At 42.1% G+C, this 27,870-nt stretch overlaps 1 protein-coding gene across 1 annotated transcript; it reads right to left on the reverse strand.

The window, feature by feature from the left end:
- Window position 1: 1 nt before the first annotated feature.
- LOC130274015 (histamine H3 receptor-like) lies at window positions 2–27,839 on the reverse strand. The gene is made up of 3 exons (XM_056521737.1): window positions 25,149–27,839; window positions 3,605–3,683; window positions 2–1,030 (listed from the first exon to the last, which is right to left on the reverse strand). The coding sequence occupies exons 1-3, from the start codon at window positions 25,190–25,192 to the stop codon at window positions 314–316; spliced, it is 840 nt and encodes a 279-aa protein (XP_056377712.1). The 5' UTR covers window positions 25,193–27,839; the 3' UTR covers window positions 2–313.
- Between the last annotated feature and the right edge of the window lie 31 nt (window positions 27,840–27,870).

A 27,870-nucleotide genomic window follows, 5' to 3' on the forward strand; every position in this document is an offset into this window, starting at 1 on the left:
CAGCAGCTGATAAGTACTGGAAGAATTAAGATTTTTACATAGAAGTAATTTACAAATCTGTTTAACTTTCTAGCACCAGTTGATTTGAAAACATTTGTGTTCCACTTGTTTTTTTTACCAGAGTGCTTCTTTAAATTTACAAACAGCAACAACTTACTGAAGAACAGACATCCTTGTCAAGAAGAAATCAGTATTGTAAATTACATCTTATTTAAGCACAAAAATTACCTTCATGGATCTAATAAAAAAAAACTCCTAACCTAATGCACCTAACACCTTTCTTCTACTGATCTGCATTTAATATTCTTAAAAATTAGCAGAGCCTAAATTTACATTTCTTATACATTTTTTCTAAAGCATCTCTAAAGCTTTTATGGCACAATGGATAGATAATAGGATTCACTGATGAATTAATCCATAACATCCAACTTGTAACTTGGTTCCAGTAAGAATCAATACAGTTATCATGACAAGCTGCACGGATGGTCTGGAGAAGTGTGTACGGTGCCCAACAAATTCCAAATACACAGACCAGAACTGTGAGAGACTGAGCAACTTTCTTATCCCTGGAGAGCTTGGTAGCTTGGACACTCCTATCTGAGGAGGAGATAATACTTAGGGACGGCTGAAATACACATCTCCCCGATTCTTCTCTTCTTTCTTTTCCATTCCTGACTCTTGATATAATATCGAGCCCTCCGATCCACAAGCCAGTCTGATCCGACAGATGAGTAGTTGATGACATCTGATGTTTTTTCTTACTCCTCTTCTTAATGTTCCAATATATACTGACATTAAAGAATAATATACTTATCAATGGAAGAAAAAAATCGAAGGTCGAGGCTCCAAAAAGAAAGTGCCAGCTATAATAATATCCAGCAACACACATGCCTTCAGGAATGAGAGGGTCTCCATTAATATATTCCCATAAAATAATTGCTGGACTATATAAAAGAAAGGACAGTACCCAAACAGCAGCCATCTTAGTTGCTGTCTGGCTACGGCTCCCCTGTTGAGAGCGATACACCACCTAAACAACAAGAGAAACAATGAGGTCACTATCAGTTTTCTCATCTTATTACTTTTTTTAAAAAACATTTTGAAAAACAGTGTAGATGTTATTAAAAGAGACCAATAACACCGCTCAATCTCGTGACTTTCCCTTGCTGGCTTCTGTGGTATCTCCAACTTTCTTTACCTTCTCCTTTTGTCTGATATCCTAGCCATTTCCCTGCTCCCTCACCTTTCTTTCTCTTCCCTCCACCTCTCTGTGTCCTCCCTTTGCCCCCCCCCTCCCCTTGTAGTTTGTCTTGTCTACTGCCCGTCCGTGTTGGTCCAGTGTGAATAGTTCTCCCACCTGTGTACTTTATTCTTTCTGTATTGCTTCCCCACTGGCTCGACTGGGCCTCCCCTTTCCCCTGCCACTACCTTCCTCTGGGGTACATCTCTTTATCCTCCAGTCCCTAAGCCTTTTCCTTGTGCCCCCCTGGCTCTTACCCCTTGTTCTCCAGTTTGATGATTTACGTGCTATTTCTGTTTGAGCTTTGTATTGGTTATTGAGACCTAATTGGTCGCTTTGTTCTCGCCATTCTCTTCATTTGGAATGCTCTTTGCACCGATTTCTACTGTTTATTTAATAAAAATGTTTTGACTTTGAAAAGAGACCAATAACCATTTATCCTGAAACAGCAAATTAACAAAACTTGCACCAAAAATTTGGCGTACCATTTTGGAGTAAAGTAAGCCAACTATACTAGACATAGACTAGACAGTCTACATATGTGTCAAATTTGTCTAACAGTTTGAGTTACTGAGATAAATCTGGTGAATACATATATATATATATATATATATATATATATATATACTCTGCAGTAGTCTAAGTTTGCCCTGTTTAACCCCTTAACGAACAAGGACGTCCTGCTACGGTGGTACTTTGCGTACATTTACGTCCTGTGCCATGATCAGAGCGATGCTCGAGTTATGTGCGGCTGGTTGCTGATAACAGCCAGGGACCCACCGGTAATGGCCGACACCCGCGATCGCGCAGGTGTCTGTCATTAAGCCCTCAAATGCTGTGATCAATATAGATCATGGCATCTGTGGCAGCACGGCTACATTTTATGCTGATCTGATCGCCCGCGCCCATACGGTACAAAATTGCTGCTTTCTTGTCACATTTTATTTTTTTTAAATGAATTAAAAAAATGAATAAAAAAGTTTTATATACAAAAATGTGGTGTCAATAAAAAGTACAGATCATGGCGCAAAAAATTTGCCCTAATACTGACGCTTAAACAGAAAAACAAAAAAGTTATAGGTTGTCAAAATAGAGGGATTTTAAATATACTAATTTGGTTAAAAAGTTAGCGATTTTTTTTAAAGTGCAACAATAATAGCAAAGTATGTATTTATGGGTATCATTTTAATCGAATTGACCCACAGAATAAAGAACATATGTAATTTTTACGATAAATTGTATGGCGTGAAAACAAAACCTTCCAAAATTTGCAAAATTGCAGTTTTCTTTTAATTTCCCCACACAAATTGTATTTTTTTGGTTGAGCCATACATTTTATGGTAAAATGAGTGATGTCATTACAAAGGACAACTGATCACGCAAAAAATAAACAAGCCCCATACTATTCTGTGGATGAAAATATAAAAGAGTTATGATTTTTAGAAGGCGAGGAGGAAAAAACGAAAATGCAAAAATAAAATTGGCCTAGTCCTTAAGGTCTTAATGGGCTTGGTCCTTAAGGAGTTAAGAATAAGACTCCAGGAGGCACAGAACATCTAATAAGCCTTAAAAAGAAAGGCTTTTTAAAAATTCAAGCCTTAAGGGGGTGAAAAAGGGGTTGAAAGTTTGTATGGAAGTCTGTCATTTTTGAAGCTAGAAGCATGAAACTTTGTTTTTAGGCTAACAATTAGAGATAAAGAAACACGTGTTTTAACGCTTTCTAAAATTCCACCCCTGAAGGGGTGAAACGGGGGTTCAAAGTTTGTATGAATTAACCCCTACCGCAGAACGCCGGGTATATCCTGCGCTGCAGCACGGGAGGGTTATGAAGCGAGCTCAGGAGCTGAGCTTGCATCATACCCGCACGGTCCCGACTACTATCAACAGCCAGGACCAGTGGCTAATGCCGGACATCGCCGTTCTGGCAGATGTCTGGCATTAAATCTTTAGACGCGGCTATCAAAGTTGAAAGTTGTTTGGATGCCCTCAGACTTTACCCAGAGCGGCCTCATTATTGTAGGATCGTAAAAAGTAGATCTATGTTACCCCAAATTTAATGCGAGCGAAGCCACGGGCAAAAGCTAGTTTTGGAATATTACCAAACCCCAGAATTATTTTCTTCTCTCGCCAGTGGTGGTCTTAAAGCACAGATCCTTCACAATGATTTATGGTAGTTTTCAGAACCATTTCAGAAAATAAATTCAAGGTTAAGGAAAACATAGAAAGATGGTGTAAAACACAGTGTAAAGAACATTTTATTTTATTAATTCACATACTGCCATAGTGATGGATAGGAACCGGTCATAACTGATGAGAACAATATTAAAAACTGAAGCCGTGCACATAAGGTTGTCAGCTACCAACCAGACTTTGCAGAGAATGTTTCCGAGCGCCCATTTTCCAGTCAAGATGTATGAAGCACTCATGGGAATACAGATTGCACCTAATAAGTAAAAAATAAATAAATAAATCAGTAATAATTCTTATAAATGTTGTTTTTAACAGCAAATTATATGCCATCCATCCAGGTTAAATGTACCTACAAATGGTTTATAAATTAAAAAACCAATAACCACACTGCATAATATAATGTTGCCACTTTTTCCATATTAATTTTTATTTAACCAGTTACTGATAACAGGAGTCGTCCCAGAAGATTGGAAATTAGCAAATGGTGTGCCCATTCACAAAAAAGGTAGCAGGGAGGAATCAGCAACTAATCTTATAGATTTTTTGATTGGATGACTAAAATTCCGGGCAAAAACATCCTTTGGATAGAGGATAAGATGTCTAATCGCTGGGGACTCGCCACTGGGACCCCCGCGATCTCCCGGCAGCTCCCGCATTCTATGCGGGAGCTGAGTCTCCAGTTTAGAAAGCCTACGGGTTTCCGGGACTGGGGACTTGATGTTACTCCACATTCCCTCCATTCATGTCTATGGGAGGGGGTGTGACGGCCATCACGCCCTCTCCCATAGACATGAATGGAGGGGGCTTGGCATGACATCACGTCCCCAGTCCCGGAAACCCAGAGGTTTCAGAAACTGGAAACGCAGCTCTCGCAAATAATGTGGTGCTGCGGCGGGCCCCCTGCGATCAGACATCTTATACCCTATCCTTTGGATAGGGGATAAAATGTTTTTGTTCGGAATACCCCTTTAATTGTAGGCAGACAATGTAATAGAGCAGCTAGCAGAATGCTTGGGTGTATTAGGAGAGGTATTAGCAGTAGAATGAGGGAAGTGGTCATGCTACTGTACAGAACACTGATGAGACCTCACTTAAAGTACTGTGCGCAGTACTGGAGACCGTATCTCCAGAAAGATATAGATACATTGGAGAGAGTTCAGAGAAGAGCTGCTAAACTAGTACATGGTTTACAGGAAAAAAAATTACCAGGAAAGGTTAAAGGACCTTGGCAGAAAAATGAGACAGAGGGGGTATGATAGAAACTTTGAAAGCATACCTGTCAGATCCCACACAAAAAAAAAAAATGTTACTCAGTAACTAATCCTGACCATGTGCATCTAATTTATATGCCTATATCACCTATATTTATTATAAAAGACCTCTTTTCATTAGCTCACAGAGTAAGAAATTCTCTCAGGAGGAGGGGGCGTGTCCCTCCCTTGTGGTGGTGAGAGGTGATTGGTGTGTCTGCTCATGCAGCCTTGCCCATGACTCATCTCTTGTCCATGACTCATGAACAAGCCTGATGCTGCTGCAGGACTAGTGTCCTAGTAGGTATGGGGATCCCTAGTGGTGGGATTTTCAGGGGCCATTTTCTTTAAGTGTTCAAACCTTTTAAACAACAATTTTACAAAAAGTCTTTAATTTTCATCAGTAACAACATAGGATCTGACAGTGCCCATTTAAATACATAAAGGGAATCAACTCGGTAAAGAAGAAAAGTATATTTAAAAGAAGGGGAAAAAATTAACATAAAAGGGCATAGTTTTAAATTAGGGACAAATTTTGATGCAGTAATATCAGGAAGTATTACTGAGAGCAGTGGATGCATGGAATAGCCTTCCTGCAAAAATGGTCGCTGCTAATACATTGAAGGAGTTTAAGCATGCATGGGGTAGGCAGAAGGCTATCCTTCATATAAGATAGGGCCAGGGACAATCGACAGTACTTAGAATATTGGGCAGACTAGATGGGCTGAATGGTTCTTGTCTGCTGACACATTCTATGTTTCTACTTTATGTTGCTATCGCAAAAGAGCGCAGCAATGGAACTAAAAATGTAAAGAAAACCTAGCAGGGCCGCAAACGAACCCTGCAAGAGGACTGGCATATAGAAAGACAAAATGCATTGCACCTCGCACCTGTTACTATTGGGGAGATTTATTACAACCGGTGTAGAGGAAAAGTTAACCAGTTGACCACAGCAACCAATCAGATAGCTTCTTCTTTAAATTTTAAAATGGCCTCTGAAAAATGAAAGAAGTGATCTGATTGGTTGCTATGGGCAACTGGTCAACTTTTCCTATGCACAGGTTTTGATAAATCTCCCCCTATGTGTGCAAATTTTGTATTTCCTTTAACTGCAATTGCTTGCAATAAACAAACTATTGAAATTCTGTATAAAAAAAATGGATTCTATCTCTAGCAAAAAGTTAAGATTTAAGTAGTTCATCTGTTCTGTCTGTTAGCAGCACAATGATGGGGTGAATCTCCGCCCTGTGAGCTGCTGGACCATAGTAATAACTTACCAAAAATAAAAACCAAACATAAGTAGCATTCCCTGGGGTATATAAACTTCCTTGGACAGCCATTAGTCAAAAAAAAAAAAAAATAATTTAACAATAGGGACGGAAGCTTTGGACAGACTATAGGAAAACAGATTAACAATTTAAATCTTAACTTCCCTATCGTCCTGTGAGCAGCACAATTATGAGGATTTAAAAAGCAATACCAAGGGAGGGATCTACAGCTGAACGTAGTCAAAAATAGTTCTGACAAATGCTTAACTGCTTGATGATAAATTGTCCAATTTATAATGTTTGAAAAAGATCATTGAGGCGCTCCAAGAAGCACTTTGACAAATGTGTTCATGGGGAAATGAGCTTCTTTCAGCCCATGAAGTCAACATAGCCCTTGTAGAGTGGGCTGTGGTGAATACTGGTGGATCTAAACTGGCCTCAGTGCATGTAATTGTATACAGTCACAAATCAGGCTTTGATGCCTTTTTACCCTTATTTGTACCTTGATACAAAACAAAGAGGTTTTCTTCTTCATGGAAAAGGCTTGTTCTCTGAAGATACACCCCAAATGCTCTCACCAAGTCCATACTTTTGAGATTATCTTTCTCCCCAGCAGGGACATCAGGAACATACTGTGGCAAAGTCACAATCTGATTCTGGTTTTTAAAAGTGGGAAACTTATGGGAGAAAGATGGAAGAAATCTCAGCAATACCTTGTTTTCCAAGAAGATGGTATCGGGCTCTAATGTAGAGAAAGCATGAAGCTCGCCCCCACCCTTTTTGCCGTAGTCACAGTCATGTGAAAACACCCTTTTGCAGAAAGCAACTTAAGACTTGTATACTTCAGACCTTCAAAAGGAGGTAGGCAAAATTTTCTTAGAACCAGACTCAAATCTCAAAGACACAACAGGTCTCACAAGTCTGGCAAGAAGTCTGGAAAAAGCTTTCACAAAGCTCTTAACTTCGAAAAAAAAAAAAAGTTTACATAGGAAGGTTGACAGTGGCAATTTGCACTTTTTAAGGTGCTTGGTTAGAGGTTCTTGTCAAAGCCATCTTGCAAAAACTCCAAAACTTGTGAAGTTGTAGGATTTGCAACATCCATTTGTTTAGAATCACACCAGAAAGAACAAAAAAAAAATCTTTATTCTAGCATATGACCTATATTCAACCTGAAAAACCCTTGGCTTTTAGTACGGACAGATCAATCTCTATGCCGGCAGATTGAGGGATACTAGATTGCTGCACAGGTGAGTGCCCTGATCCTGTTAGATCCTGCTTCAGGGGGAGTTTCCAGAAATTCCCTTGGCTCATTAACATGAACTGGGAAAACCAGGATCTCTTGGGCCAAAACAGTATCACAGCTATTACCAAGGCCTGATCCTGTATTACCTTCATTAATACTCTAGGTATCATTGAGGTGGCGGCAAGATGTATGCTAGTCTGAACTTCCAGGTAATTGAAATCGCATCCACCGCCCAAGGATAGTCTGTTGAGTGGAGAGTACAAAAGAGAGCTAGCTTGTTGTTCAGACTGGTTGCCATCTGATCGATTTCATTGTAGTTGGTTATTTGGGGGCATAACAACTATCCTCCTGCAATCGACAAATGTCTGCTGAAACAATTTGCCAAAGTATTCTGGACTCCCCTGATATGGACCATGGATAACCTCGTTATCCTGGATTCTGCCCAATTGAAGATCATCTCCCCTTCCTGAAGAAGTCAGTGATCTAGTAAGCCCCTGCTTGTTAATGTTTAACACTGAAGCCATGTTGTTCAACCTGATCCTGATGTATTTCCCAAGGGAAGAGGCTTGAAATGTTGAAGCACATTGAAAATGGCCCTCAATTCTCTTGGGTTGGAAGAGAGACCCATTTCTTCTGGAGTCCATAATCCTGCCACAGTCTGGTCCAGTACATGTGCTTCTCATCCTGGGCCATCTGTGGTAAGAACAATCCAGGTTTGATCTGTTAACGACATTTAGTCTTGGAATTCCACCCACCAGTGAAGGAATTATCTGGTTCTGGTTGAGAGAGTGTGTAGGGAGTCTAGGTTGGACAATGTTCGGTTCTATTTGTGCAGGATCTCTAAAGTGGCCTGAGATGCCAAAAGGCCCAGCACACAGCTTTGCTGCTGACAATAGTGAACCCAAGAAACTCATCAGTGTCCTCAGAGAAACCCTGCAAGGAACCCTGAGGAAATGGTATTCTCTCAAGATACACTGTTTCCTGGCCGCAGAGAGGTACAGCTTCATTTCCAAGGAATTTATGATGAATCTAAGAAATCGCTTGGATGTTGTTGGGGAAAAACCTGATTTGTCCCAATTCACAAATCAACCTAAAACTTAAAGCATGTTCATAGTTATCTTAACATGACCTGAAAGAATTGAATGAGAGCTGGCAATTATGAGTCAGTCATCCAGATATGGGATAACTCATATCCCCTGTAATCTGAAAACTGCCACTATGGAAGAAACCACTTTGGGGAATACAAATGGGGCTGAGGTAATTCCAAAATGGAGAACTTTTAATTGCACATGATGAAGAACCCCTTCGATTCTTATTGCAATCCTGAGAAATTTCCTGTGCGCAGGAAGTATCAGAATGTGGATGTATGCAGGCTGAAGATGAATCCTTATCTTCTATAAACTCTACAGTTGTCCTCCATAGGAACAGAAGAGGCATGTCTATAAAGGGTTCTCTTTTTAGGGGGAGCCTACTGACAGCCATCAGGTCATGTTGGGATTTGTAGTTTTCAAACAGCTTGTGTTCAACAGAGTACACACCACTATTTAGATATGCTGAGATGTGTTGGCAAATCTGATGTTTATTTACAAGAGGATCTGTGTCAGAAATCCATAGCTGACAAATAGAAGTAATTAACAATTCTGTATAAGGCTGTGTTCCTATATTCCCGTGAACAGATGTGAACAAAAATACACTCTAATGCATTCACCAGTGGCTGTGAGATTTTAACCCGTTCAGGACCCATGACGTAACGTTACGTCCAGACACCCTGGGTCTTAAGGACCCATGACGTACAGTTACGTAATGGGCAGTCCCGGTCCCCGCCGTGCGCTGGGCGGAGATCGGACCATCATTCGGAAATCATTCAGCAGGCATCCCATGCAAATGCCCAGGGGGGTCATCAGACCCCTCCATGTCGGCGATCGCGGCAAATCGCAAGTGAATTCACACTTGCGATTTGCGCGATTCCGGGTAATTACGGGTCTATAGTGACCCGGAATGTAAAGGGGATCGCGGGTGTCTAAGACACCCAGGATCCCCCTGAAGTCATGGGAGTGAGGTGGCACGGGTGCCACCCCTCCTATCCCTGCTATTGGTGGTCTAGACGCGACCACCAATAGCAGATCGGGGGCGGGGGGGGGGGGGGGGGTTTACTTTCATTTTCCCCGTCCTGCCCTCCCACAATAGGCGGGGCAGGACGGGGAAACGGCGGGGACCGGCGCCGAAGATCCACTTAACGATCCGGGCGGGCAACAGAGGCTGCAGGCGACGGAGATCGGCGGGCGGCGATGACGTGCGGCTGGATCCGATGGAAGCCGGTGAGTTGCCTAGCAACATCTGGAGGGTACAGTTTGAGACCATTATACAGTGGTCTCTAACTGTAGCCCTCCAGATGTTGCAAAACTACAACTCCCAGCAGGCCCAGACAGCTGTTTGGGCATGCTGGAATATGTAGTTTTGCAACAGCTGGAGGGCTACAGTTTGAGACCACTATATAGTGGTCCCTAAACTGTAGCCCTCCAGATCTTGCAAAACTACAACTCCTAGAATTCCCAAACAACTGTTTGCTGTCTGGGCATGCTGGGAGTTGTAGTTTTGCAACAGCTGGAGGACCACAGTTTGGAGATCACTTTGCAGTGTTCTCTAAAACTGTAGCCCTCCAGATGTTGCAAAACTGCAATCCCAGCATGTCCAAACAGCAATCAGCTGTCTCGGCATGCTGGGAGTTGTAGTTGCGTACCTCAAGCTATTGCATAACTACTTCTCCCAGCATGCTCGTCGGCGATCAGTACATGCTGGGAGTTGTAGTTTTGCAACAGCTGGAGGCACACTGGTTAGAAAATACTGAGTTAGATAACAGAACCTAACTGAAGGTTTTCCAACCAGTGTGCCTCCAGCTGTTGCAAAAGTACAACTCCCAGCATGCACGGTCTTTCAGTACATGCTGGGAGTTGTAGTTTTGAAACAGCTGGAGGTTTGCCCCCCCATGTGAACGTACAGGGTACATTCACACGGGCAGGCTTACAGTAAGTTTCCTGCTTCAAGTTTGGGCTGCGGCAAATTTTTCGCCGCAGCTCAAACTCCTAGCGGGAAACTCACCGTAACACGTCAGTGCGAATGTACCCTAAAAACACTACACTAACACATAATAAAGAGTAAAACACTACATATACACCCCCTTACACTGTCCCAACCAATAAAAATGAAAACCGTATTGTATAGCAGTGTTTCCAAAACGGAGCCTCCAGCTGTTGCAAAACAACAACTCTCAGCATTTCCGGACAGCCACTGACTGTCCAGGCATGCTGGGAGTTTAGCAACAGCTGGAGGCACCCTGTTTGGGAATCACTTGCGTAGAATACCCCTATGTCCACCCCTATGCGATCCCTAATTTAGTCCTCAAATGCGCATGGCGCTCTCTCACTTCAGAGCCCTGTGTATTTCAAGGAAACAGTTTAGGGACACATATGGGGTATTGCACTACAAATATTGGGGGGCTTTTTCTCCTTTTACCCCTTATGAAAAGGAAAAGTTGGGGCTACACCAGCTTATTAGTGTAAAAAAAAATAAAAAAATTTACACTAACATGCTGGTGTTGCCCTATACTTTTTATTTTCACAAGCGTTAAAAGGAAAAAAAAAGACCCCCAAAATTTGTAACGCAATTTCTCCTGAGTTCAGAAATACCCCATATGTAGGCGTAAAATGCTCTGTGGGCGCACAACAAGGCTCAGGAGTGAGAGCGCACTATGTACATTTAAGGCCTAAATTGGTGATTTGCACAGGGGTGGCTGATTTTACAGCGGTTCTGACATAAATGCAAAAATATAAATACCCACATGTGACCCCATTTTGGAAACTACACCCCTCATGTAATGTAATAAGGGGTACAATGAGCATTTACACCCCACAGGTGTCTGACAGATTTTTTGGAAAATTAAATTTTTCATTTGCACAGCCCACTGTTCCAAAGATCTGTCAAACGCCAGTGGGGTGTAAATACTCACTGCACCCCTTATTAAATTCTGTGAGGGGTGTAGTTTCCAAAATAGGGTCACATGTGGGGGGGGTCCACTGTTCTGGCACCACGGGGGGCTTTGTAAACGCACATGGCCCCTGACTTCCATTCCAAACAATTATTTTCCCAAAAGCTCAATGGCGCTCCTTCTCTTCTGAGCATTGTAGTGCGCCAGCAGAGCACTTGACGTCCACACATGGGGTATTTCCATACTCAGAAGAGATGGGGTTACAAATTTTGGGGGGTCTTTTCTGCTATTAACCCTTGCAAAAATGTGAAATTTGGGGGGAAGCGCACATTTTAGTGAAATTTTTATTTTTATTTTTTACATATGCAAAAGTCGTGAAACCCCTGTGGGGTATTAAGGCTCACTTTATTCCTTGTTACGTTCCTCAAGGGGTCTAGTTTCCAAAATGGTATGCCATGTGTTTTTTTTTTTGCTGTTCTGGCACCATAGGGGCTTCCTAAATGTGACATGCCCCCCGAGCAAAATTTGCTCTCAAAAAGCCAGATATGACTCCTTCTCTTCTGAGCATTGTAGTTCGCCCGTAGTGAACTTCAGGTCAACTTATGGGGTACCTCCATACTCAGAAGAGATGGGGTTACAAATTTTGGGGGTCTTTTCTGCTATTAACCCTTGCAAAAATGTGAAATTTGGGGGGAAACACACATTTTAGTGAAAAAATAATAATTTTTTTTTACATATGCAAAAGTCGTGAAACACCTGTGGGGTATTAAAGCTCACTTTATTCCTTGTTACAATCCTCAAGGGGTCTAGTTTCCAAAATGGTATGGCATGTGTTTTTTTTTTTTTTTGTTTTTTTTTTTTGCTGTTCTGGCACCATAGGGGCTTCCTAAATGCAACATGCCCCCATAAAACCATTTCAGAAAAACGTACTCTCCAAAATCCCCTTGTCGCTCCTTTGCTTCTGAGCCCTCTACTGCGCCCGCCGAACAATTAACATAGACATATGAGGTATGTGCTTACTCGAGAGAAATTGGGCTACAAACATAAGAAAATTTTTTCTCCTTTTACCCCTTGTAAAAATTTAAAAATTGGGTCTACAAGAACATGCGAGTGTAAAAAATTAAGATTGTGAATTTTCTCCTTCACTTTGCTGCTATTCCTGTGAAATACCTAAAGAGTTAAAATGCTGACTGAATGTCATTATGAATACTTTAGGGGGTGCAGTTTTTATAATGGGGTCATTTATAGGGTATTTCTAATATGAAGACCCTTCAAATCCACTTCAAACCTGAACTGGTCCCTGAAAAATTGTGAGTTTGAAAATTTTGTGAAAAATTGGAAAATTGCTGCTGAACTTTGAAGCCCTCTGGTGTCTTCCAAAAGTAAAAACACATCAATTTTCTGATGCAAACCTAAAGTAGACATATTGTATATGTGAATCAAAAAATTTTTTTATTTGGAATATCCATTTTCCTTACAAGCAGAGAGCTTCAAAGTTAGAAAAATACAAAATTTTCAAATTTTTCATCAAATTTTGGGATTTTTCACCAAGAAATGATGCAAGTTATGTCACGAAAAAACTATCTCGGAATCAGAATGATAACTAAAAGCATTCCAGAGTTATTAATGTTTAAAGTGACAGTGGTCAGATGTTCAAAAAATGGCCGGGTCCTACAGTGAAAATTGGCTGGGTCCTTAAAGGGTTAATCCACAATAGCCTTTAACTGTACTAAAAAAAATATATAACAGGGAAAAGGTTGTTTCAATAATACTGAAGTAATACTAGCACAACCAAACAATAATGATGAATAACACTTTCAAACAATAAAACTTTTAAGCAATTGTTAGAAAAACATTTAAATTATTCAGCTATTCATCCTCAGGTCTGAACAGGATCCAATGACTCTTACAAACATTCTATTCAAAGACTTACCAATGAGAAAGTCACAGATTGCCAGATTAAGGAGGAAAAAATTACTCTGGTTTCTAAGTCTTTTGTCAATAATAAAAGCTAAAATGACAAGAGCATTACCAAGAACTGTGACTAAAACGATCAGAGATATAAAAATATGTAAGAAAATCAATGTGCCTTCAGAGAAAAGAGCTTCCTTGTCTTCTTGAGAACAGTTTGTACTAATATTAGCAATGCTGGACAGGTAGGCAACCTCCATTCTAAATTGAATGATCATAATTGTTATGTAATTGTTCCTTGCTGGAGTTTGCCAATCCTGAGGATGATCCTTAGGACTACACTATAAGCCAACCATGGCTACATTGTGACACTAATCTGTAGATCAATGAAACATCACGTAGAGATCCTTCCTTTATATGGTGTTATTATTGTGGGTGGAGTCTCTAGGACTGGTCTTACATCATATTCATAATATCATTACAATCTATTATAATTGCTCATTTTAATATTAGAACATATATATATATATATATATATATATATAGTCCTAATTGTATTGAATTGAAGGCTTATAAATTAAATGAAAAAACTAACAAAAAAAAACAATAAAAAGAAGCTATAATATATAGTATTTTTATTTAGTATCACTGCAGAAAATGATCATGCGTTTCCCTTGCGTGTTGTACTGTCATATTCCGATCATTATCATAATTATAGCAACAGCAATCATTTTACAATGTCCTTAGTGAGAAATTACTTTATAACCTTCCTTTTCTCTAGGCAGGAGACTAACAAATCCCTAGATAGAAAAGACAAACCTCCTCTGACATACAGTATCACCCATGAGATACTGTTACTAACCCAACAGGGCTGTTTTTTTGTTTTTAATCCCAAGACATGAGGGCTATTATTCACTTATTCTATGCTTATCAGATGAGTTATTAACCCACTAGACAGGTGACACAATAAATTCTAAAATTACTAGACATCGGGGATATTATTAACACAAGAGACATGAATGATTTCATGTATCACCAATAAGACAGCAGGGATTTCTGTATTAAGCCATTATACTACTCTTAACCCACTTAACAACAGGGCTGTTACAGTCTTATACATTATCTGAGATACCCTTGTCAAATGTAATTTGTCAAAGTGTCTGATCGTGGGGGAACCTACCAATGGGGCCCCCTGAAAACTCCTGTATGGGCCTATATCCTACTCAGTTTCCCAGAGTACCCTTTTAAATATGAAATATTTTAAGGCAGAGTTATGGTTTGTTGGCAGAATTTGTTGCAGTTGAAATTTTTTTATACAAAACAGTAAAACCTCACCTTGACAGAAGTTTAGTTCCATTATGTAAACTAGACATTTTTTTCCAGGAAGACCACTATTAGAGATGAGCAAAGCTACAGTGATTCGATTCGTCACAAACTTCTCGGCTCGGCAGTTGCTGACTTTAGCCTGCATAAATTAATTTAGCTTTCAGGTGCTCCGGTGGGCTGGAGACTCTCTACTAGGACTATATCCACCTTTTCCAGCCCACCGGAGCACCTGAAAGCTGAACTAATTTATGCAGGCTAAAGTCAGCAACTGCCGAACCGAAAAGTTCGTGACAAATCGAATCACTGTAGCTTCACTCATCTCTAACCACCATCTATAAGGTCCCATCTCATAGTAATTTTGAGTCATTATTATAAAGCAGCAAAAGTTGGGCACGAAAAGTCATAGTACTTCAAATGATGTCGACAAGTCAAATACTTAATAAATGATTTGCCTGTTTAACCCCTTCTGGGCATTTGATGCGAGTATGGCATGGCCTCACAAGCTGAGACTGCTCTATACTTAGCAAGAAAAAAAAAGGTGCCAGCCAACTACAGGGTGCCAATCAGTAAGTAAAAATTAAAATCACCCAAACTTTTCAAGTTTTTAAAATAATAAATTTGAACTACAAAAAAATATTAACATCACTGGCATCATCATATGTTTGTACTGTTAAAATATAACAATTTATGTGGCATGGGGAATGCTGTGAACACAAAAGATAATGGCAGAATTGCTTTTGTGTCACCTCACATCCCACAAAACATAGAATAAAAAGCAATCTAAATTCAATATACCTCAATAAAACAAAAATAAAAATCAAAGTAGTAATTGCACTAAACTGCAGAACAAAATGTATGTCATGTCTACAGTTTGGTAACAATAAATAAATAATTGACTGTAGCACAGAGAAAGTTTGTAAGTAAATTTTCTGAAGGTTCCAACAGTCACCAACCAGTAGGACATGTACAGGCCTCTGCTTTGAATGACTTCAGCACATCTGCGCCCCCCACAGGACATCACTAGTCTCTCACACTGCTCTGGTGGGATTTTGCTCCACTCTTCTTCAAGTCTCTTCCACAGTTCAGTGACTGTTGTGGGTTTCTTGACCATAACTTTGTCACCAAGGATATTCCAGTGGTTTTCTATTAGGTTTAGATCAGGACTCTGGGCTGGCTATTTCATTGTTTTAATGTTTTCAGTTTCAAGGAACTGCTTTAACCATTTTGCTGTGTGACAGGGGGTATTGTCCTGCATGAAAATTGCTGCTGATTGAGTGATGAACGCAAGGAAGGAACCAAGTGTTGTTGAGGAAGGTTCTGATAGACACTTGCATTCACTCTGCCATGTAGCTGTATGAGAGGTCCAACTCGTGCTGCAGAAAACATTCCCCAAACCATGACACTTCCTTCTCCACCTGTCACTGACTTCTTTACACACTTTGGGTTCAGTCTTTCCCCAGTTTGTCAATGAACAGTTTCCCATCTGACCCAAAAATATTAAACTTGCTTTCATCATTAAAATGAACTCTGGACCACTTCTCCTCTGTCCACACAACATGCTCCTCAGGTGAGTCTAGCCTTTTGATTCTTTCTGCTAATGAGAGGTTTGGTCACTGCAGAGTGGGCTTTCAGTCCAAATGCTCTTGAATGTCGAGACACTGTATGACAAGACAGATCCTTACCCTGTTCAGTGCTGAACTAGCCAGTAATTCCAGCTGCAGTGTTGAAAAGATTCCCCATGGAGATTCTCCTGCCCTCTCTTTCATTTGTCTTTCGAGGGCGACCAGCCTTCTTGGGGGATTTGAATTAGTTTGTGATGTTATAAAGATGCAATATTCTAGAAATTACAGACTTGGAACGACCAACTTCTCTTGCTATGGCTGATAGGGTCACCCCTTTGGCCTTCATCTGGACAACCTGCTGCCGGAGGGTTTCAGTCACTTTGGAAAGGCACACCATTTTTGCAAAGTCAGTGAAAACTGGAAAGTTAGGCTGCCAGTTAAATAAGATTTGTCAGATCATTAAAGGGGTTCTCCGGTGCTTACACATCTTATCCCCTATCCAAAGGATAGGGGATAAGATGCCTGATCGCGGGAGTCCCGCAGCTGGGGACGCCCGTGATCATGCACGCGGCACCCCGTTTGTAATCAGTTCCTGGAGCGTGTTCGCTCTGGGTCTGATTACGGGCGACTACAAGGCCGGCGGCGTGTGATGTCACGCCTCCGCCCCAGTCTGACGTCACGCCCCGCCCCTCAATGCAAGCCTATGGGAGGGGGCGTGACAGCTATCACGCCCCCTCCCATAGACTTGCTTTGAGGGGCGGAGCGTGACGTCACACGGGGGCGGAGGCGTGACGTCACACGCCGCCGGCCTTGTAGTCACCCGCAATCAGACCCGGAGCGAACACGCTCCAGGAACTGATTACAAACGGGGTGCCGCGTGCATAATCACGGGCGTCCCCAGCTGCGGGACTCCCGCGATCAGGCATCTTATCCCCTATCCTTTGCATAGGGGATAAGATGTGTAAGCACCGGAGAACCCCTTTACGGAAATTAGCAGTTACCAGGTTAACAGCAATAACTTGCAGGTATCTGAAAAAGAACACTGATCAAAATTTGAGAACATTTTCAATTATCTCATTAACATTTTTATTCTGCGCTTTAGAATCAAACACTAAAAATATTTTTTATAAAAATAAATAAAATAAACGGATTTGGTATCACCGCGAGCATAATTTTCCTAACTATTAAATTTCTGATCCCGCACAGGACAGGAAATGGTGTAAACGTAAAAAAAAAAAAAAAAATATGTACATAAAAAGTGATCAGAAAGTCTGAAATACTGGTACCGTTATGAACTACAGTTCATGGTGCAAAAAAAAAACCTAACACATAGATGGAAAATAAAAAAAAAGTTATAGGGGTCAGAACAAGTTTTCTATTGTTTTTAAACCATAAACCGAAACATAAATTATCAAAGTTTGGTATCATTGGACCCATAGGAAAAGATTAGCATGTCAGTTTTATCATATTGTGAACGCCGAAAAAAATTACAGCCCCACAACATTCCACATTTAAAAAAAAATATTTTGTCCTACTATAGTTTTTTTCTGGCTCCGGAATACATATCATGGGATAAAAGACACCAATAAAAAGTAAAATTTTTCCCACAAAAAATAAACCCTAATACCAGTGGCAATGCTAGGGGGTGACACCCCCAAATGGGATGACACCACTGAGCGGGGAGTAATCCCACAATGGTGTCACCCAACACCCAAGCAGTGTGCATTCAGCTGTTGTAAAACCAGGGCTCAATTCCTGCAGGAACGCTTGGGAACGGAGTTTCTGCACTTTTTCCACAGCAGGAACACTGTACCAATTAGCAGGAGTCCTGCAGGACCAGCCCTTGAGTGGAAACCTCTGGTGAGTTCCTGCACTTTTTTTTCCAGGACTTTTCTAGGCATGCTGGGAGTTGTAGTTTTGTAATATCTGGAGGCACCCTGCTTGGAAAACACTGCCATATACTGAACGATCTTGGTCTGTCTGGTCAGCTCCGACCCCTGCTAGTCACGTGATACCATACTCACTGAGGCATGCTGGGGTCAGAGGAAAGGAGATCAAAGGACACAGGAGAATAGATCACTTTGTGGTGTACTGGTACAGGACATGGTCCTATTCCTGCCTTAAGTCCCCTCAGGAAGAGTCCCTGCAGTCCACAGGGCTCTCCTTCAGGGCTCCCCAACTTGCTCATCAATTATTGCTTCATATAAATGTGCACATTATATTCCTGTATATGTATAAAGGTTGTGCAAATGTATAAAATGTACAGGATCTTCCTGGGTCATAGGATACTGTCATGTGATGTACCCAGAGTTAGCTGGGTTCAGGACCTACAGGCCTGGCAACCAATGGGCTGTACTCCAGCCTCCTTAGTATATAAGGGCTGTAGTCTGTAAACTCACTCTCTTATCTCCTGGATCCAAAGCAAGCACAATCTCAGCATATACAAAATTCATCTCATCTAGGCCAAAGCCTAAAGAATCTGCAGCCACTAAAAATGTGAGTTACCAAGCTCCATCTACAATTCCTAGTGACTACTATTCAACTCAAGCATATAATTAGTAGCACAGTGGCCTGCATAAATCTCAATACTACAAGTCCCAGCAAGCCTGTGAGGTATCCTGCATCCCGGTTGCCTCTAGAGAAACTGCATAATTGTAAAGACTGTTTAATAAGAAGTTTAAGTAAAAGTTTCAGTTATCTCATAATTCCTGCTGTGGACATTCCATTGTTTCCTGCCGTTTTTGGGCTGGTTGTCGGCAGGGCCTTCTACAGAAAACAACCACATCCTGGCGTCACAACAAATCAGGGGTTAATAACACCTTACCCCACAGGGCAAATACCACCAGACCCTGCAACACCGTTGCAACCCCCCAGACACCACAACCTCATGGCCGGCAAGTTACACAGGTAAAACTATAAATACTGTGCCTCAGCACCAGCCTTCCCCCCCCCTACTGTGAATTGTAACCCTGTCCTGTGTTTTAACTGTATTTTATCCCTGTATTGTGAACTCCCTGTGTATTATCCCTGTATTGTGACATAACTGTGTGTATAATCCCTGTACTTTGACATTACTGTGTGTATTATACCTGCATTGTGAGGTTACTGCACATATTAACCCTGTACATTACAGGGATAATACACACAGTGATGTCACAGTACAGGGATAATACACATTGACTTCACAGTACAGTTATAATAAACATGGTGATGTCACAGTACAGGGATAATACACACAGTGATGTCACAGTACAGTTATAATAAACATGGTGATGTCACAGTACAGGGATAATACACAGTGATGTCACAGTGCAGGGTTTATACACACAGCGATGTCACAGTACAGGGATAATATACACAGCGATGTTACAGTACAGGGATAATATACACAGCGATGTTACAGTACAGGGATAATATACACAGCGATGTTACAGTACAGGGATAATATACACAGCGATGTTACAGTACAGGGATAATATACACAGCGATGTTACAGTACAGGGATAATATACACAGCGATGTTACAGTACAGGGATAATATACACAGCGATGTTACAGTACAGGGATAATATACACAGCGATGTTACAGTACAGGGATAATATACACAGCGATGTTACAGTACAGGGATAATATACACAGCGATGTTACAGTACAGGGATAATATACACAGCGATGTTACAGTACAGGGATAATATACACAGCGATGTTACAGTACAGGGATAATATACACAGCGATGTTACAGTACAGGAATAATATACACAGTGATGTTACAGTACAGGGATAATATACACAGTGATGTTACAGTACAGTACATGTTTTAGATCCCTAGCAATGCCCTTGGTGCAGACACTTCATGCCTGCATCGTGTGAGCCTCTGGGACACCATCCCCGACAGGCCAGCTGGAGATACTGTCCCCGCGGCTCACATACTGCAGGCTTTAAAAAAAGGAGAGAGCTGCTCATGGGAACATGGATTAGGTAAGTATGGTGGTTGTTTTTACCATGTTTGGGGAACAGTGACCGTTTAGGTGACACGGGGCATTATTGTAACTTGGGAGGGGGAGGGCACAGGACAGGGGGCATTATATGTGAGGGCCACATGACAGGGAACATTAGAGTTATGTGGGGGAGGGAGAACAGACGTTATTACAACTTGGGGGCATAAGACAGGGGGCATTATTATTATATGTGGGTGCACAGGACAAAGGTATTATTACATGTAAGGGGACACAGCACAGGGGCATTATTATGTGGGGGCACATGACATGAGCATTATTATGTGGAGGCACAGGACAGGAGCATTATTATTATTATGTGGGGTCACAGGACAGAAGCATTATGTGGGGGCACAGGACAGGGGAATTATTATATTGTATATGTGGGGGCACAGGATGGGGCATTATTACTATATGTGAGGGGCACAGAGTGTTTAGCACTTCAGAGGTATGGTGTATCTTATAAGGAATTTCTGGGATGGTACAGTTTTTATGGGCCACAATATGTTGCAGTATTGTATTCAGAGAGTGCACTGTATGTCAAGGTTATATTCTGAGGGCGCAGAGTGTGTTAGTATTATATACAGAGGGTACAGTGTGTGGCAGGATTATATTCAGAGGATACAGTGTGTGGTAGTATTATATTTAGGTGGTAACGTGTGTGGCAGTATTCAGAGGATACAGTATCTGGCAGTAATATATTATCATATTCATATAGTGGTTCAGAGTGCGCTGACAAAGTGAGGAGTCAATGCCTTCTGGGGATCAAGTTCTGCAGAGAGAAGATTTAGCTGGAACAAGTCCCGATGGTATGTACCAGCTGAATTAGATAAGGAAAGACTAGGGATGTCCCGATACTAGCCATTTCCCTGGTATCGGGGACTCGTTCAATGTCCCCGATACCAAATCCGATACCTGCTGCCGCTCCGCTGCCCCGTTCTCCCATCCAGATAATGGCGTTCCATGGAGGAGCATGTGACACACACATCACTCCACCTCCTCCACTGTGCCCAGCGTAACGCTACGGAGGAAGCAGAGTGACGTGTATGTCACATGCTCCTTCATAGAACGCCATTATGCGGACGGGAGAACAGGGCAGCAGCACCTTTTAGAGGACAGCCGCAGGTGAGCTGTTTACAAGGTTGGGGGCTGCGGTCTACAGGGGCCCTGCTACTAATGTCTAAATGGGGCCCTGCTGTTTACAAGGGGGGCTGCTACTAACATCTGCAGGGGGGCTGTTGTCTAAAGGGGGGACACTGTCTACAAGGGGGGGGCTGCATTCTACAGGGGGGCTGCTACTAACGTCTGCAGGGGGATACTACCTACTATTAAAGGCAATCTTACAGCAGAGTCAAATGCACTAACTTGAATTTATAGGTAGATAGTGCAGATGACCCGGTTTCTACCGCTGCTCACCATGTGGTCATCAGTCTCGCCCATAATGCAATTTTTTTCTTCTGACCAATGGAGAAGAGAGAAATCTTGGCTCATATTACAGCAACCGCCTCCATTGCGCACAACATGGAACCCACATATCAGCAAGGTAAGCAGCGCCAGAAACCGGGTCACTCTGCTGTCAGATTCCCTTTAAAATAAAAGTACTCGTACTTGGTATCGGCAAGTACTAGAATTGAAGGGGTATTCCAGGCCAAAACTTTTTTTTTTATATATAAACTGGCTCCGGAAAGTTAAACAGATTTGTAAATTACTTCTATTAAAAAATATTAATCCTTCCAATAGTTATTAGCTTCTGAAGTTGAGTTGCTGATTTCTGTCTAACTGCTTTCTGATGACTCATGTCCCGGGAGCTGTCCAGCTCCTATGGGGATATTCTCCCATCATGCACAGCTCCCGGGACGTGGCATCATCATTGAGCAGTTAGACAGAAAACTTCAGAAGCTAATAACTATTGGAAGGATTAAGATTTTTTAATAGAAGTAATTTACAAATCTGTTTAACTTTCCGGAGCCAGTTGATATATATTAAAAAAGGTTTTGCCTGGAATACCCCTTTAAAGTATCGGTACTCTTACTCGGTCTTAAAAAAATGGTATCAGGACATCCCTAGGAAAGTCTATATAGAAGATGTCACCTGTAATCAATGATATCATTGTGTATCCTACCTCACTATGTCCCATCAGAGCTGTAGTCACTTGTAACTTCTGTAGTAATGATGGATAAAACATTTTTACATGGTAGAAATTTCTTTAGTGCTTTCCCCTTACTTAGCAATTAATATATTACATTTGTTATACTGGAAATAATTTTCTGCAACGAAGGGGTAAAAGTGTATGGGCACCTTTAATGCAACTTTAGGAATTCAAAGTAACCACTGCAGCAATGCAGAAAGTGTCCACAAACTTTAAATACTCCATAAACCAAAAACAAACAAAACAAAAAAACCTCCTTGCATCTATGTCCTTGTGCCAGGCCAGTAGATTACTATTGACCATAACAGAAGTTATAGGTGAAAATCTATAGGTAAAAAGTGTCATTTAGAAATGGCAAAGGACAAAGATATGAATCAATTGAAAACAAATACAGTGTGTAATAAATATTATTTATAAATTGTAGCAATAAATAAAATTTGGACAATAGGCCATGCAGTTGTTCTTTTATACATGAATTGCTTTTTTCTTTAAAAAAATACCGTATTTATCGGGGTATACCACGCATCGGCCTATAACACGCACCCTCATTTTACCAAGGATATTTGGGTAAAAAAAGTTTTTTACCCAAATATCCATGATAAAATGAGGGTGCGTGTGTGCGCGTGTATACCCCGATATACCCCCAGGAAAGGCAGGGGGAGAGAGGCCGTCGCTGCCCGCTTCTCTCCCCCTGCCTTTCCTGGGCTCTAGAGCGCTGCTGTCGGCCCTTTTCACCCCCTGGTTATCGTCGCCACTGCCCGTTCTGTCCCCCTGACTATCGGTGCCGGCGCCGATAGCCAGGGGGAGAGAAGCGGCGCCGACAGCCAGGGGGAGAGAAGGGGCAGCGGCACCCATTGCCGGCGCCGCTGCCCCGTTGCCTCCCCCCATCCCCGGTGGCATAATTACCTGAGTCGGGTCCGCGCTGCTCCAGGCCTGAGTCGGGTCCGCGCTGCTCGGGTCCGCGCTGCTCCGCTGCTCCAGGCCTCCGTCGTTGCTATGCGCTGAACGGCGCGGCGCATGACGTCAGAGCGCCGCGCCGTTCAGCGCATAGCAACGACGGAGGCCTGGAGCAGCGGAGCAGCGCGGACCCGACTCAGGTAATTATGCCACCGGAGATGGGGGGAGGCAACGGGGCAGCGGCGCCGGCAATGGGTGCCGCTGCCCCTTCTCTCCCCCTGGCTGTCGGCGCCGCTTCTCTCCCCCTGGCTATCGGCGCCGGCACCGATAGTCAGGGAGACAGAACGGGCAGCGGCGCTGATAACCAGGGGGTGAAAAGGGCCGACAGCAGCTCTCTAGACCCCAGGAAAGGCAGGGGGAGAGAAGCGGGCAGCGACGGCCTCTCTCCCCCTGCCTTTCCTGGGGGGGTATCGGCGTATAACACGCACACAGACTTTAGGCTAAATATTTTAGCCTAAAAAGTGCGTGTTATACGCCGATAAATACGGTATCTGTAAAGCACTACTTAAGGGAATAATAAGAACTATAGAGGTTTGCACAGAACAGATGTTTGTTGTTACTTTTATGAAAGTTTTTTAACTATGGGAATGTGACGGCTGAAACTCCAGCTAATGTCAAGAAAAAGAGTTCTGTACCCACTTTTTTTGGTGCTGTAGATAAATGTAACTTTGGAGTTCCCTTCCCATCCTTAAAGGAAAACTGTCAGACATTTTCTCCCGCACTATCCACACTGGTGGATAGTGCGGGAGATGTAGATTCCAATGAGCCCTACCTTGTCCGGAACTGCCCGGCCGTTCGCCCGCAATTGTGGTTTTATTCTATGTGTATATCTTGCTGCAACTGGCACGGGCGGGGCTTCTGCAGCTTGACTGGCACTGACGTCAGCGCCGCTTATGAATATTCATTTCTCCTCCCTCCAGTTCTCCCTCTCTTCGCCGCTCCTAACTGGAGGGAGGAGGGATGAATATTCATAAGCGGCGCTGATGTCAGTGCCAGTTAAGCTGCAGAAGCCCCGCCCATGCCAGTTACAGCAAGATATACACATAGCATAAAACTACAATTGCGTGCGAACGGACGGGCAGATCCGAGCAAGGTAGGGCTCGTTAGAATCAGCTTCTCCCGAACTATCCAACAGTGGATAGTGCGGGAGCAAACATGTGACAGTTTTCCTTTAAGAACTTCCTGCAATACTCTGTTAAACTGGCTGGTAACAATATCTCATGTATAACTCCACCTAACATTTAACTATCTGGTATGCTTTAAAGGTCCTTTGACAAAGAATATCTCACTTAAAGGAGTACTCAGGTCGAAATTTTTTTCATATCAACTGGTTCCAGAAAGTTAAAAAGATTTGTAAATTACTTCTATTAAAAAATATTAATCCTTCCAGTACTTATCAGCTGCTGAATGCTCCATAGGAAGTTGATTATTTTCTCTCTGACCACAGTGCTCTCTGCTGACACCTCTGTTCATGTCAGGAACTGTCGAGAGTAGGAACAAATCCCCATAGCAAACCTCTCCTGCTCTTGACCGTTCCTGACATAGACAGAGGTGTCAGCAGAGAGCACTGTGGTCAGACAGAAAATAAATTTAAAAGAGTTAAGAACTTCCTGTGGAGCATACAGCAGCTGATAAGTACTGGAAGGGTTAAGATTTTTAAATAGAAGAGATCTACAAATCTGTTTAAACGTTCTAGCACCAGTTGATTTAAAAAAAACAAAACTTTTTCACCAGAGTAACCCTTTAACGACATAGGACGTAAATGTATGTCCTAATAACCTGGTACTTAACGCACCAGGACGTACATTTACATCCTATACAAGACGTGAGCACCAGACCAGTGCTTGCGTCATGCACGGCAGGTCCCGGCTGCTATCAACAGCCAGGGTCCCGACAGTAATGGCAGACATTAGCGATTGCGCTGATGTCCGCCATTAACCCCTCAGATGCCATGATCAATACAGATCACGGCATCTGCGGCAATGCTGTCGTTTAAATGGATGATTAGATTGCCCGCGGCGCTGCCGTGGGAATCCGATCATCAAACATGGTGGCCTGAGGTCCCCTTACCTGCTCCAGCCATCATTCCAGGGTCTTCTCCTCTTGTCTGACATCCAGCAGACCAGAGAAGAAGATCGATCATAATACTGATCAGGGCTATGCCTACGCAAAAATATAAAAAAATAAGATAAAATCAAAATATAATGTTAATGAACCTGTACGGTGAACGGCGTAAACGTTAAAAAACTAAAATCCAAAAATGATGCTTTTTTGTGACATCACATTCCAAAAAATAAAATAAAAAAAGCGATTAAAAAAAGGTTACATATGTGCAAAAGTGGTACCGATAAAAGAACAGATGATGGCGCAATAAACGAGCCCTCATACAGCCCCGTATACTGAAAAACGATAAAGTTATAGGTGGTGAAAATAGAGTGATTTTAAGCATGCTAATTTTGTTTAAAAAGTGAGATTTTTTTTTTTTTAAAGCTGCATAATAATAGAAAAGTGTGTAACCTTGGGTATCATTTAAATTGTACTGAGCCCCAGAATAAAGAAAACATGTCATATTCTCCATTAAGAGTACAGCGTGAAAACAAAACCTTCCAAAATTAGCAAAATTGCGGTTTTCTTTACAATTTCCCTACACAAATAATATTTTTTTTGTTGCGCCATACATTTCATGGTAAAATGAGTGATACCATTACGAAGGAAAAATGGTTGCACAAAAAACAAGCCCTCTTATGGGTCTGTGGATGAAAATATAAAAAAGAGTTATGATTTATAGAAGCCGAGGAGGAAAAAATGAAAATGCGAAAATAAAATTGGCTGTGTCCTTAAAGGAATACTGTAGTGGAATATAACTTATCCTCTATCCGAAGGATCTCCTGAATGGGGCCGCGGCAGTCCACAGGAAAGGGGTGTTCCGCCTACGCATGACGCAGTGGCCGACACGCCCCCCCATGTATCCCATAGAGATACATAGAGGGGGAGTGTCTGCCGTGGCTTCCTGCTAGGGTCAGCATGGCACTTCATGTAGACTGCCAGTGCCCCGTACAGGATAAGTTACAGTCATGGCCGTAATTGTTGGCACCCCTGAAATTTTTCTGGGAAATTAAGTATTTCTCACAGAAAAGGATTGCAGTAACACATGTTTTGCTATACACATGTTTATTCCCTTTGTGTGTATTGGAACTAAACCAAAAAAGGGAGGAAAAAAAGCTAATTGGACATAATGTTACACCAAACTCCAAAAATGGGCTGGACAAAATTATTGGCACCCTTAACTTAATCTTTGGTTCCACACCCTTTGGAAAAAATAACTGAAAACAGTCGCTTCCTATAACCATCAATAAGCTTCTTACTCCTCTCAGCCGGAATGTTGGTCCACTCTTCCTTTGCAAACTGCTCCAGGTCTCTTATTGGAAGGCGCCTTTTCCCAACAGAAATTTTAAGATCTCTACACAGGTGTTCAATGGATTTAGATCTGGACTCATTGCTGGCCACTTCAGGACTCTCCAGCGCTTTGTTGCCATCTGTTTCTGGGTGTTTTTTGACGTATGTTTGGGGTCATTGTCCTGCTGGAAGACCCAAGATCTCTGACTCAAACCCAGCTTTCTGACACTGGGCTGTACAGTGCGACTCAAAATCCGATGTTAATCCTCAGATTTCATGATGCCTTGCAAACATTCAAGGCACCCAGTGCCAGAGGCAGCGAAACAACCCCAAAACATCATTGAACCTCCACCATATTTCACTGTAGGTACTGTGTTTTTTTCTTTGTAGGCCTCATTCTGTTTTTGGTAAACAGTAGAATTATGTGCTTTACCAAAAAGCTCTATCTTGGTCTCATCTGTCCACAAGATGTTTTCCCAGAAGGATTTTGGCTTACTCAAGTTCATTTTGGCAAAATGTAGTATTGCGTTTTTATGTCTCTGTGTGAGCAGTGGGGTCCTCCGGGGACATAGAGTTTTATTTCATTTAAATGTCGATGGATAGTTGGCGCTGACACTGATGCTTCCTGAGCCTGATGGACAGCTTGAATATCTTTGGAACTTGTTTGGGGCTGCTTATCCACCATCCGGACTATCCTGCGTTGACACCTTACATGAATTTTTCTCTTACGTCCATGCCCAGTGAGATTAGCTACAGTGCCATGGGTTGCAAACTTCTTGATAATGTTGCACACTGTGGACAAAGGCAAATCTAGATCTCTGGAGATGGACCTGTAGCCTTGAGATTGTTGATATTTTTCCACAATTTTGATTCTCAAGTCCTCAGACAGTTCTCTTCTCCTCTTTCTGTTGTCCATGCTTAGTGTGGCACACACACAGACACACAATGCAAAGACTAAGTGAACATCTCTCCTTTTTATCTGGTTTCAGGTGTGATTTTTATATTGCCCACACCTGTTACTTGCCCCAGGTGAGTTTAAAGGTGCATCACATGCTTGAAACAATCTTATTTTTCCACAAATTTGAAAGGGTGCCAACAATTTTGTCCAGACCATTTTTGGAGTGTGTATGTACTGTATGTATGAATTATGTGAGTGTAGGAAAGGGTTACAGAGTAGAGTGCAGTGATTTGCAGACTGCCCAGGCTCGCTCCCGAGACTCAGAGCAGATGAGTCATCATTGTGAGAGAGACAGACAGACACGCCCCCTCCAGAAAAAAGAAAAGCAAAGTAAGGGTGCGTTCCCACCTGGCGTATACGCAGCGTATTTCACTCTGCGCAAAATTTACGGAAGCAGCGGGAAATACGCTGCGTATTCCTTGCTCACTATACACACAG

The sequence above is a fragment of the Hyla sarda genome, chromosome 5 (assembly GCF_029499605.1).
Source record: "Hyla sarda isolate aHylSar1 chromosome 5, aHylSar1.hap1, whole genome shotgun sequence".
NCBI classification, from domain to species: domain Eukaryota; kingdom Metazoa; phylum Chordata; class Amphibia; order Anura; family Hylidae; genus Hyla; species Hyla sarda.